The sequence below is a fragment of the Canis lupus genome, chromosome 13, assembly GCF_003254725.2.
Source record: "Canis lupus dingo isolate Sandy chromosome 13, ASM325472v2, whole genome shotgun sequence".
NCBI classification, from domain to species: Eukaryota; Metazoa; Chordata; class Mammalia; order Carnivora; family Canidae; genus Canis; species Canis lupus.
In genome coordinates this window covers 40203893-40216977 of record NC_064255.1, presented here as the reverse complement: position 1 = coordinate 40216977, position 13085 = coordinate 40203893, and the positions used below count along the sequence as shown (strand labels likewise).

The 13085-nt window shown below is 44.8% G+C and overlaps 1 protein-coding gene across 1 annotated transcript in view; it reads right to left on the bottom strand.

Moving 5' to 3' along the window:
- The window catches only part of GRXCR1 (glutaredoxin and cysteine rich domain containing 1), a 115250-nt gene that overhangs the window by 41298 nt on the left and 60867 nt on the right, over positions 1–13085 (bottom strand). Inside the window, exon 2 of the mRNA XM_025451021.3 lies at positions 7902–8144. Coding sequence (XP_025306806.3) covers positions 7902–8144 — 243 coding nt within the window. The remainder of the gene's footprint in view (positions 1–7901; positions 8145–13085) is intronic.

Below are 13085 nucleotides of genomic sequence, written 5' to 3'. Positions count from 1 at the left end.
AAAGCAGTCAAAAAGCTTGACAAAGTATATCATTCAAGTTAGCTTTTACCATTATTGTCGTTGTTGCTAATAAAAATGACTCTTAGATATTCAGAAAAGAAGGACAAAGAAGCAATCACACAAGAAAATATTGCTTAATTTAAATTCCAAGAACCTGACTTAAGGCTTTAGTTTCAGACTTCTCCATCCCTGTGCTTTCTGAAGTAGAGTGAACAGACCAGAAACAAATCCTTCATGACTTTGAAGAAGGAGGTTTGAAGATTAAACATTTACTGTGTCTATAATAAATAAGATCCATGACAATAGGGATAGATTCAAGTGTTCAAGAGATTCTCATTCCTTCTAGACCTCTAATGAAATTGCTAATGATCAAAATGGCCACAAATGGATAAAGATGACTTCCAAAAAGAGAGAGAGAGAGAGAGAGAGAGAGAAAATAAAGATTTATATTCATTGATTCCATAATTAAACACTACAATATCAAAATGAGCTATGATTGTACTTACTTGTGATGAAGTGGGTCACATTACTAAATAAAATCTTCAAAAACAACCAAGAAGTGGAGTACACTCCAGAAGACACCATCTCCAAAGTACTCCTTTTAATGAAAAGTTAGTCACCTAGGGATAAATTCTCAGAAAGCCCTGATACTGTAAAGAAGATTGTATACATGTATAATTAGAAGGTCTATAACTTTCATCAGATTTTCAAAGAAGAATATGACTCCAACATTTAAAAACCACTTCTTGGGGCACCTGAGTGGCTCAGTGAGTTAAGTGTCTGACTTGGTCTCAGGTCATGATGCCAGGGTCCTGTGATCAAGCCCCATGTCAGGCTTCCTGCTCAGTAGGGAGTCTGCTTTTCCCTCTCTGTCTGTGTGCTCTCTCCCTCTCTCAAATACATAAATAAAATCTTTAAAAAAAAACACTTCTCATATGTATACAGTAAATATTTTCAGGAGGTTCAAAATGGAATGTTTTCAAAAGCTAACAAAACATTTAACTTTACATTGATTGCATTGATGATTTATAACACTAGTTATTATCTCATATCATAACACACTCCCATAAAGAAACCAAATTTACCAAAGATTCCCCACGAGTCCTCCTACCATCTTTGTAGCTCTCATTAATAGAGTAAATGCTAGGAATTTGTCTAGTTCAAGGAAAGAATTAGTGTGAAACACAAAGCATAGAGGAGTTTATTCTAGGCAACTACTCAAAAAGAAGTTTTTTTTTTTAAAAAGATTTCATTTACTTATTTGAGAGAGAGAGAGCCCAACAGTAAGCAAGAGAGAGAGCATGAGTGGAGGGAGGGGCAGAGGAAGAGGGAGAGGCAGACCTGATAGCCATGATTACTCTTTTCTTCTTAAAAAAAAAAAAAAAAAACCCACTAATGTTTTTTTCTTCAACATATCAGTGTGTCCCTCTGGAAGATCACAATTCCCGCCTACTTTGCAGCAAAAGGTGAACCATAAAATGCAAACGAAGGTTCGATGGGATTTCTGGAAGAGCTCTTTAGAAGGGAGCTCTGTTAGACAGAATGCACTTCTCTTTCCTCTTTTCCTGCTCATATTCTTTTTGCCTGGAATGCAGGTATGATGTCAAGAGTTTCAACAACCACCTTGAACCTTTGGGACACCTCAAAGATAGAAAATATGTGCTAAGAATAATAGCAATACTATAAAACAGAAAAAGGCCCAAGGTGAAACCATGAACTTTATGCCCCATATGGAGCATCTTCCTATACAGTTTTTATGTGAGAGAAAAAAGAAAATAAAACTCCCAATTTGTAAGGCTTCAGAGTTTGTTGCTGTTCTTTGCTTAGGGATTATTTTATGTGTAGAAAGAATCACTGCCATTCAGAAAAGAATGTAATTCACAACTACCATAGACAACCAGCCTGAAAATCCCACTTTGCTTTGTTATATTGCCTAAAAGTGGACCAAATGCTGATTCATTTTGATAAACAATGAGTTTCAATAGGGTCGTTTGCATGATATTGGACATTAGGCAACAATGAACTATGATCTCTGAGGGGCTTTCCTCTGAAGGGAAATCCAAACACCTTGGTTTGAGGAAATAAACTTAAAAACCCAGAGGACTAAGATGGCTAGAGTTTATAGACAAAGTACTAGAAAGTAAAGAGTTTCATGGAGAACTCTTAGAGATGTGCAGAGAGCCCAGCTTGTATCCCACAGAGTACTGATCAGCACATGCATGTAAGGAAACAACTGGTGGCCAGCAAAAGAACCTGAGAAGATTAAAAGGGACAGTACCTAGGGATAGGGCTGAGGAGGGTGCCTGTTCCACATCAGCCAGACTGGGAAACTTTATGATCAATGAGGCATTAGATAAATATCCCACAATATTATGCCTCCACACTGGGGAATAATTAGCTTTGGACTAAACACCACTCTGGCTTTGTCTAGAAACTCTTAAAAACAAAACACCAAAGAGCAAACTTTTTCCAAGTAATTGCATCCCAGTGAAAACTTTAAGAATATATATAGGTATACAAAAATGTCCCAAAAAGGAATACTTGAACTCAACCAGATCAAATTCCATAATATGCAAAATCCAATAAAAAATGACCAGAGAAAGAAGTAGAAAATATGACTCAGGATGAGGAGAAAAATCAATCAATTGAAACCAACTGAGAATTGACACAGATATTAGAATTGTTAGACAAGGAGATTAAAACAAGTTATTATACCTACATCCCATATGTTAAAAAGGCTAGATGAAATAAAGAACATGTTAAGTAGAGACATGGAATATATATTTAAAAAAAATAAATGTCTAAAGATAAAATTACAATGTCTGAAATTAAAAATAAATGGGATAGGATTAACAAAAGATTAGACATTTTACAAGAAAAGATTAGGGATCTAGGAGGCAAAGCAAGAGAAACTATCCAAGATGAAATGAAGTGAGCTATGGAACAACTTCAAGCAGCCTAATATGCAGATAAGTAAAGTCTCTGAAAAGAAAGAAAGAAGAGGAAACCTATATCATGTTTTAAAAAATAATGGTTAAATATTTTCCAAATTTGATTTTTCTAAGTTTTTTTTAAAGATTTTATTTATTTATTCATGACAGACACAGAGAGAGAGAGGGAGGGAGAGAGAGAGAGAGAGAGACAGAGAGAGAGAATCCATATGCAGGGAGCCCGATGTGGGACTCGATCCCGGGTCTCCAGGATCACACCCTGGGCTGAAGGGGCGCTAAACCACTGGGCCACCAGGGCTGCCCTTTCTTTAAATTTTAAAAATGCAGATCCAAGAATCTCAATGAACTCTAATCAAAAGAAACATTTATACCAAAGTACATCATAATCCAGTTTCTCAAATCCAGTGATAAAAAGAAAAATCTTAAGAGCAGCAAGGGGATGGAGAAGACACACATATGGAGGAAAAAGGTAAGGATGACAGCATATGGTTTATCAGAAGTAATGCAGATGGGAAGACAAAGGAGCAAATCTCTTAAGCTCTGAAAAGAAAGTTAAAAAAAAAAAACAAACTTTTGAAACTAGAATTCTACACCCAGCAAAAATATCTTGTAAAAGACAAAGGTGAGATAAAAACTTCAGATGCAAAAATGCTGCAAGAACTCATCTGCAGCAGACCACATGACAACAGTTGCAAGTCCTTCACATAAAAGGAACATGATGTCAAATGATTTCATGTTCTATACCAAGCAATAAAGAGAATGAGAAATTGAAATTGCAGAAGGTAGAGCACTTCCAAACCCACTTCATGAGGTCATGGTCACCCTGACACCAAAATCAGACAAAGGCATTAATTAGAAGAATAGAAAACTATATTGACAGAAAGATCAATGGTCACCGGGGACCTGGGGTTGGAGGAAGAGACAGATGGCCAAATGGCACGAGGTATATATGGAAAACCTCTGATCTCAAATGTGTCAATAGGTTCACGAGTGCACATATCTGCTCAAATCCATCAAATTATAAGTTATATGGATACAGTTTATGATATGTAAATTGTACCTCAGTAATCTGTTTACAACAAAACAAAATAAATGAAAACAGCGTATCTGGCCAACACTACAGTATGGCTCACTCAGTAACCGATGCAATCACCTTCTAGGTCGGCTTCCTGTGCTGTAGAGGCTAGAAAGCTATAGACCACAATTCCCATTTTGCCTCCTTGTTTTCATGTGTGACGGATTCAGTGATCACAGATACATTCACCCGAGACTTTTCTTAGGAACAGAATCACGTAAAAGAAGGGACAGAGAACAAGTCATCGGTTTTGCCATAGAGGCTCAGAGACAGCATTTCTAGAGCCAGCCACTTCCTGATTGCGGCAGGGGCTTCCAGGATGGCCCATTTCTGCAGAAAGTTTTGCAAGTTGTCCCTAAAAACATGCTCAGAGTCTATATTTCTAGGGTATAAACTACCTGGGCTCAATCACAATTCTTTCATTCTTAAACTGGGGGGAAAAATCAACAATTTCAAAGGATATGGAATTCTCAAGCAGTCACAGCTCAGCCTCAGCTAGTTTAAAACATCTGTCTGGAATCCCTGGGTGGCTCAGTGATTGGGCGCCTGCCTTCAACCCAGGGTGTGATCTTGGGGTCCTGGGATCGAGTCCCACATTGGGCTTCCTGCATGGAGCCTGCTTCTCCCTCTGCCTATGTCTCTGCCTCTGTGTGTGTGTGTCTCATGAATAAATAAATAAAATCTAAAAAAAAAATCTGTCTGGATCCACATCCCTTCTATTTCTCTCCATCACCAGAGTCCCCACACTGATTTATTCTATGTGGGTTTTTTTTGTTTCTGCTTTTTTGTTTTTGTTTTTTAGCTCAGTTCCAATGTGGGTTTTATGGGTTTCTATCTACTGTGAATTTTTATAGTTGGTCCAGAATCAAGACAGTACTTCTAACCTATTTCCTACCAGAATTTCTAAGATAATTTATGTTCGAACTGTTGGAACGCAATCTTTTTGTGTAAAGATCCACGGATGCCAAAACAACGGGACAACTGCTCTGAGCGAGCATCACGTTGAACTTGCTTCCCCACCCTCCAACCCTCTGAGGGTTGCCCTCAGTGAAGATAACTGAATTCCTTTGGTACCATCTGTCCTTGAGGCTGGCAGCAATGATGGCAGGAAATAAGCAAGCTGCAAAATGGTCTCGTGCTCTCCCCATTCTGTGTCACTGTCTCCGGAGGCCCGTTTCCATCCCTATCTACCTCGTTCTCTGGCCCTCTCTAACTCTCTCTCTCTCTCCCTCCTTAAAAAAAAAAAAAAAAAAAAAAGTTGTATCGCACCAGGTGATGTGCACATCTTGATTTTTCTCACTCATCTGAATTTAAACTAAATCAAATGGGACTGTTTAAAACACCACAGATGTTAAGGAAATTACCAACATCACCAGCTTCTGTTCCTTCCTAAAAATTATGCTTCAACATGTGCCAAAACCCAGCAGAGGGCATCCTTCCATTTCAGATGAATGGATACTGCAGGGGAAAGGCTCTGCGATTCCAGCGATGTATTCTAACCCTTTACAACCCTACACGGGGATGTAAAGAAAAGCACTTCTGTAGTAAGGGGGGAAATTGTTGTAGACGTCGTTGTCAGGAGTGTTTACCTCCATTTCACATTATAGATTTAGAAGCAATTCTCCTTTCACAAGGAAAAAAAAAAAGAGAAAAAGAAAAATCTCCATCTCTGGTCTCTTTCCCAGATTTGAGGCATTAGCTTCAAATTGCAGAAGCCACACGGTAGCACCTGTGTGGTCCTTCCTTCTCTAGGCCAAGGTGTGCTAAAAAAGTAATCATGGAGACAAGAAGAATGAATCCGCACCCCACCTCCCAGTCTGTGGCGCTCTCCCTCTATCCATCAGACGGGAAGAAAAATATCACTACTGCCTGTTAGACTGTCTTGAAGCAGAAAGAAGGGAAGTGTGGTCAGAAGCCGTGTATCAGCTAAGGCCCAAACACATTACCCCCTCGTCACCCACTACATTTGGTTGGGCAGTTTCACAGAGATTAGAATTCCATGATGGGAACTATCTTATATCATCAGAAGAATTCTTCCGGAGTTCAAGGGCAAATGAGCACAGCCCTTATCAGTGATTTGTCCCCGGTGCAGGTGAGTCTATCAGATCCTTTCCTGGTGGAAGAAATGTCCCAGGGAGAGAAGGAAAGAATGTGAGAGGACAACACAGCATCACTCATGGACCCGAACGTCTATGAGCACTCTACGCCCAACCATGTCTCAGATTTTAAGACCATATCAGCAACGTATCTGAGATCCCTTTCTCTGAGATGATGACAAAGAGTGGAGATCCGGGGGGTGGGACAGAACCAGCTTTGAATCCCAGGCCCATCACTTGACAGCTAACGCGACCTGGAACAAAGTGATTCATGTTGTCTTTGGCGAAACAAGGAGAACAGTTGTTACTGTTCATTAAAGACCCACTTTGTTCCAGGCACAGGAATGGAGCACTTCTCTACATGGTATATGTGGTGAAGTCCTCACAATCAGTCTGTGGAAGTAGCGCTATTATCGCGCTCCTTTCGCAAACGAGAGAACCAAGGCACAGAGTGATTTATGAATTTGCCCAGGATCCCACGCAAGTATCAGAGTGGGAACGAGGAACAAGGCTGCCTTGCCTCCTGACCGGTGGAGCAGAGAGCTGCTCCCTAAGGCCGTCCTGGGGACTCGAGGACATGAGGGTGTAAAGCGGAGCGCATGACGTTATTGCTACTATCATCATGAGTCTGTCATCATCACCACTGCCACTGTTGTAGCTTTCTGGGACCTGGGGGTACCTGCGGATATATAATAAAAGAGGCTCGAAGCTTCACATCAAAATCCGTCGGCTTCAGAACATAGTCTGTGTCCAGCTCAAGCTCAAAGGGAGGCTGCAGAAGGCATCACCAGTGGTCCTGGCCTCTGTGCCTCTATCTCTCCCTCCGATGACAGGCTGCCTCTAACAGCGATGGCTCCACTCAGGAGAGCAGAACAGTCGCCCTCTAACACAACGGGAGCACGTCCTGCTCTGGATTGTTTTCTGGCCTCCCCCGAAAGCTGCAAGTCAAGACCAAATGCAAAACAAAGCCAAGATCCAAATACCCATCTGCCATTTGAGAGGCAGCTCTTTTTTCTCTGATAAGTGACCTGGGGGAGCTGGCCTTGCCCCCTCGAACACCAGCGTCCCTGGGCTCTGTGTGCTCACCCTTCCTCACGTGCGTCCTCCAGGGCCCTCTTCTAGGGCTTCGTAGCCACTGAGTGTGTTGGGAGATCAATGGGGGTTCATTCTGCCAACAGTATTATTCAAAGAGAAATGAGGCAGTCCTGTTTCCTCGCTGCTCTGGGAGCTTCCCCTGCTTACACAGGCCTGGATTTGGGCCTCACACTACCAAATTACAAAAATCTAGAATAATTTTAAACAACAAGCAGTTAAAATTCTGGCTCCGGGCCCCATTTCTTATTGATTTTGCCTTGGGACTGCCACCTTGGTTTCCTTAGGTAGGAAGCTGAGTGTTGGATGACGGGAGTAAGAGAATTCACAAATGCGTATCTTATAAATATTCCATTTTTCTCGTGTGCACTAAAAAATAGTTTTTATTTCTCACATCAAACTTCATAATGTGAAGCTCAAGTCAACTGAACATGTGAAAAATGTCTTTCTATTAAAAAAGGCAATTTCATGCTGATTTTATCTCACCATGCTTCTGTGAGGATGAACGCTGTTAGCAACACATCATTTGGGCTAGAAATAAGTGCTTCCATCCCTTTGCTTTGAACTCCAAAAAATAGCAAATGTCCTGGGAATTATATTGCAATTGGCCTCGTCATAGGCTTATAGATTTCTAACAGCACTGGTCGGGTTCAATAAAAAGGAGATTTTCCTTAGTAGAGTACTTACCCCAAGGTAATGGCCATCGATGAACACAACGGGGAGGGAAGGGGCTTCCGAGACACGCCGGCACCGCTCATCTAACTCTTTTCCATAGTCACCATTCAGAGCTATGTTTTTCTCCTCAAATTTTACTCGATGGTTCTGGAAGATCTTTCTAACCAGTTCGCATCTTTCGAAGGTTGTCCGTACCACACGAAGGCAAGTGGTATAAATCACCACACGGTCAAATTCTAGGTCAGCTGATGGTTGCTGAAGGAAGAAGATTGTAGTGTAAACATTTGCAGTTGCTTTCTTACGTCTTATCATCTGAGAGACAATTAACATTTTAGTAAGTGTCTTCTACATTAGAGGCATACAATAAAAGTTAAAGAGCCGTATTTGTCAGTTCTAAGACCTGTTTTATGTCAGAAAAATCTGTCCTTGAGAAGGGGATAACAGTCAACGTGATTTAAATGACATAATTTACTTGACAGTGTTTTTTCTGTTCTCAGTGGCATATCAAATAATGGCATATCTGGGGGCTCCTGGAGGGCTCAGTGGTTGAGCATCTGCCCTCGGCCCAGGGTGTGACCCTGGGGTCTTGGGATTGAGTCCTGCATTGGGCTCCCTGCAGGGAGCCTGCTTCTCTCTCTGCCTGTCTATGTGTCTCTCATGAATAAATAAATAAAATCTAAAAAAAAAAGTAATAATAATAATGGCATATCTTAAAATCAATGACATCTCACGTGGCATACCATATGGTACAATACAGAGCGGCTGGATTATCTTTCCCATGTTTTGTACACATTGTTCCATTACTAAATAGGCCTCGTAAACCCAAGTAAAATATGTGACACAACAGTCACAGTTTGCATTTAACCATTTGAAAATCCTTCTCCTTGTCCACGGGCCACAACTGCCCGGGAATAACACGGCGTGTATCAGAGGACTGTTGTGAGGCCTCAGCAGCACAGCGGACATGCACGCAGCCTGTGGAGTGACCGGGCTCCAACCTTCCATGAGGAGGCTCCGCAAAGACTGAATGACTCGCGGGGATGCAGAGACACCAGCACCATAGCGGGCAGTGGGGCCGGAGCCAGGCCTGGAAAGGAAGCAAGGAGACAGGCTCCCTGCACCAGAGGCAAGCACCTCTCTAAAGCAAGGAGAGGTCTCCTCGGGTGAGTCTTGCTCTCTCTAGGTCCTGCTACGTCGGAAGTCGGCGGCCACACTCCTGGGACAACCTGCCCATCAAGGAAGCTCCTCGTCTTCCCCATCACACTCTTCCTCGAAGGAAACCGAGTGGAATACAAGATGCCATGAGGCCAAGGGACACAGGAGTTTCTCTGGGGCTATGGTTGTTGCCACACAACCACCCAACTTACAAACCCCTTTGAAGTCAAAACGTTGACTGGAAACCACCCCGGAGAGCGAAATACTAGACTCGGAAGGTAGGATCTCGGAAGGTAGGATACTAAGCTCTACTGCTCTGTATTCAAAGAAATCAGCTCATCAGATGCAGAGCTACAGAGTCCTAAAAGCCCTAAGTCATAAAGGTGGCAGTGCCAGCATCCCCATCTCACTAAGAAAAAGCTCATTTTTCTTTTTCCTGATGATAAAATATATTCCTTCCCTCAATAGGGTTCAGAGGCTGAGCTGAAAACCCAGCGACCTGGAGGGGCCAAATAGGTGCCATAAATGTAGGGCCAGGCCAGGAGTAAAAGAGATACCGGTGAGAGGTAGGGAGTCCTCTGAAAGCGAAAAATGTCACTGAGCTTCAGGCCGGCAGGCGTGTTACTCGGCATTGACGGACGCAATTATTTCATTTTTTTATTTTACTTTTCATAGACATAATTATTCTAAATATAAGATTGAAATTGGATGTTTATGGGAAATTTCCTTTTCTAAATGGCCGCACCTTGTTAAAAATGTGTTGAGACCACGCGGGCCGATATGTTTGAAGGACAAGTTTGGCCAAGACCCTGCTACCGAACGCTGGGCAGAGGGAGCCTCAGGTCCACCTGGACGGTGCCGCTGGCCGTCTGCGTGTGTCAGGGAAGCCAGTGAACTCGTAAGCCTCAGTTTTGTCATCTGTAAAATGCAACCCCCTCCCCCCATGGATTTGCTGAGGAGACTGAGTAACGGAGGTGGCGCCCACAGCTGGCATTGGGCTCGCCTTGTATGCTGCCCTCGCGGCCGGTGCGAAAGATCCCACTAGGCACGGGGGGGCTTTTCAGATTAAAAACACAAACAAACAAACAAAAAAATCAGTGGAAATAATGTTTTAAAATATTTGATAAGGCATCAACATCCCCCAGGAGCAGAGGTGGAAAGCCTAAGGCCCGTTAGCCAACCCCTACGGATCCTCTCCTTGCACGCAACAAATGCCAGGAATCACTCTGCGCTGTGTTTCTGAAACATGTAAAAATAATAGTAAAAATGATAGTGGGCGGCTCTCAGGTAGCCGTGGTGGGCGCCGTTTAATGCAAAGAGTAACAAAACTATCCCTCCCCTTAAGGCTGAGCGTCGCCTGGAAGGAGTGGATCTCCAAGAGTGTCGGATACTAGAAGGACACTGAGAAGTTTTTTGGTTGTTTTGGTTTTAACCTGGGGAGTTTTCAAAAATCCCCCCAACCCCAAGCCACGTCCGGAACAATTAAGCCAGAATCACCACGGGTGAAATCTCAGAATTGTGGCTTTTTTTTTTCTAAGTTTCTGAAGGGATTCCAATCTACAGCCAAGCCCCAGTGCTACTTAGGTATGTGTTGGAAATGCAGAATGACAGGCTTCGCCCTAGAGCGACTGAATCAGAATCTGCATTTTTAACAAGTTCTCCGGGGACTTTGGATGCACATCACATTGTAAGGCGCCCCCCGTGCAATCCCGTTGACAGCTTGACATGACAGAGAAACCGGGATTGTGTCCCTTTAAAATAACTGCCAGTCATTCATTCAGTTACTAGAATCATCTATGTTTGCTAACCCTGGAGCCAGGTCCCAGATACACAAGGGCGAGCAAGCAGTATCATTCCCTCACAACCTGAAGCTCATTGTTAAAAAAAAAAAAAAAAATCACATAAAAAAATTTAGATTCACAAACAGTTAAGAGCTGGAAAGAAAGTGCACAAGTCGTTACGGGAGGCTCTTGGAGTGTGTTCCTTTTCTTGTTTCAAAGGTCGAGAAAGTGTTTTCTGATATTTCCGATATGTCACCAAGAAAGGGTTGGGGAAATTAATTAGGTAAGAGACCGTGGGGAGAAGTATTACAGGCAAGTGCACACATCTCGAGATGGAGGAAGATGGCACGTTTGAGTCTCTGATTGAGGGTCTTTTGCTAAAACACAGAGAAAGGGATCCCTGGGTGGCTCAGCAGTTTAGCACCTGCCTTTGGCCGAGGGTGTGATCCTGGGGTCCCGAGATCGAGTCCCGCATCGGGCTCCCTGCATGGAGCCTGCTTCTCCCTCTGCCTGTGTCTCTGCTTCTCTCTCTGTGTCTATCATGAATAAATAAATAAAATCTTTAAATAAATAAATAAATAAATAAATAAATAAAAACACGGAGAAAGAGAACTAGGGTAGCACTAAATGAATCTGGACAGGTGCGCGGGGGAAATGCCACGCTGTACACTGCGTCTGGATAACCACTTTAAGGAGCTTTAACTTCAGCGCAATGGGAAATTCCTGAAGGTTTTTAAGGAAGAAGGGCGGAATTTAAATTTTTTAAAAAGTAAGTGAAGTAGGACCAGTGCAGATAGTTGCATAGGATGTGCACTGCACAAGCCTCAGGAGTGTCATTATCAGCATGGTCTAAATGAGTGACTCCCTCAGGGCTGCCAAGCCAGTGAACTGTTCTAAAAAAAAAGACCTTATTGAACGACCTCTTGGTATGACTTAGAAGTAGACCTGCCTAGAGGTAGCAGGCTGAAGGAGGCCTCAAGGTCTTTCCCAGTTTGGTAATACGAATTTAGATGATATTCTTTGGGGGAAAAAAAATCCTTTTCTCCATGCATTTCATTTCCTTTCCCTCGACAGATCTGTTCAAAGCATCCGACCAGAAATCTAAAAATAGCCCCTCAGTGTTTCGTGGTCCTTCTGGTCCCTGCCGGGGTTACCATGGGGCTGGCGAGGTGTGGGGCTGGTGATCTGGCGGGCAGCCCTTGGGGCCGCAGGCCGTGGGTTTGTACGAGCCCCCCTATGCTAAGTGGGGGCCTCCCCACCTCTCCGGGCCCCGAAGGCTGAGCCCACCACCAGCAAGGACCCAGAGACCGGAGCAACCCGAGCAACTGCAGCCCGCATCTGTCCTGCAGGGGCTGCGGACAGGTGCTGACCCCCGGTCATCGGGGGCCCAGGCGGGGTGGCCTGCTGCAGCTCACCCCATAGACACGGGTTCAAGCCGAGGAGGGGGGCCGCTCTGTGTGTGGGGGATCGGCCGGGAGCACACAGCTCCGGGGCTGCAGCCCGCAGGGGAGGGGGGTACGGGAGCACATGGAGGTCCTGGGGCTGTGGCCTGCAGGGGAAGGGCAAGTGGAGAGCACATGGAGGTCCTGGGGCTGTGACCTGCAGGGGAAGGGGGACGGGAGCACATGGAGGTCCTGGGGCTGCGGCCTGCAGGGGAAGGGCAAGTGGAGAGCACATGGAGGTCCTGGGGCTGTGACCTGCAGGGGAAGGGGGCACGGGGAGCACATGGAAGTCCTGGGGCTGCGGCCTGCAGGGGAAGGGCAAGTGGAGAGCACATGGAGGTCCTGGGGCTGTGACCTGCAGGGGAAGGGCGGGTGGGGACGACATGGAGGTCTGGGGCTGCGGCCTGCAGCGGAAGGGGGTCAGGGAGCACATGGAGGTCCTGGGGCTGTGGCCTGCAGGGGAAGGGGGGGTGGAGAGCACATGGAGGTCCTGGGCTGTAACCTGCAGGGGAAGGGGGGTGGGAGCACATGGAGGTCCTGGGGCTGTGGCCTGCAGGGTAAAGGCGGGCAGGAGCACACAGCTCAAGGCTGTGGCCTGCAGGGGACCTCTCCCCTGGGCCCAGGCCTGCCGGGTCATGCTGGTGGGAGACACCTGCTGGAAGAGGGGCCTCCAGGCACCCCCAGGAATTCAGGCCTTAAACAGAAATAAAACACAAAATAGAAAAGTGACCTTGTAGGAAGGCCGCTGCAGTGCCGGCGCCTTTCCCTTCCCGTCACCCCCACTCTGCCCCACAGGGCGTCCTGCTTCACTTACACAT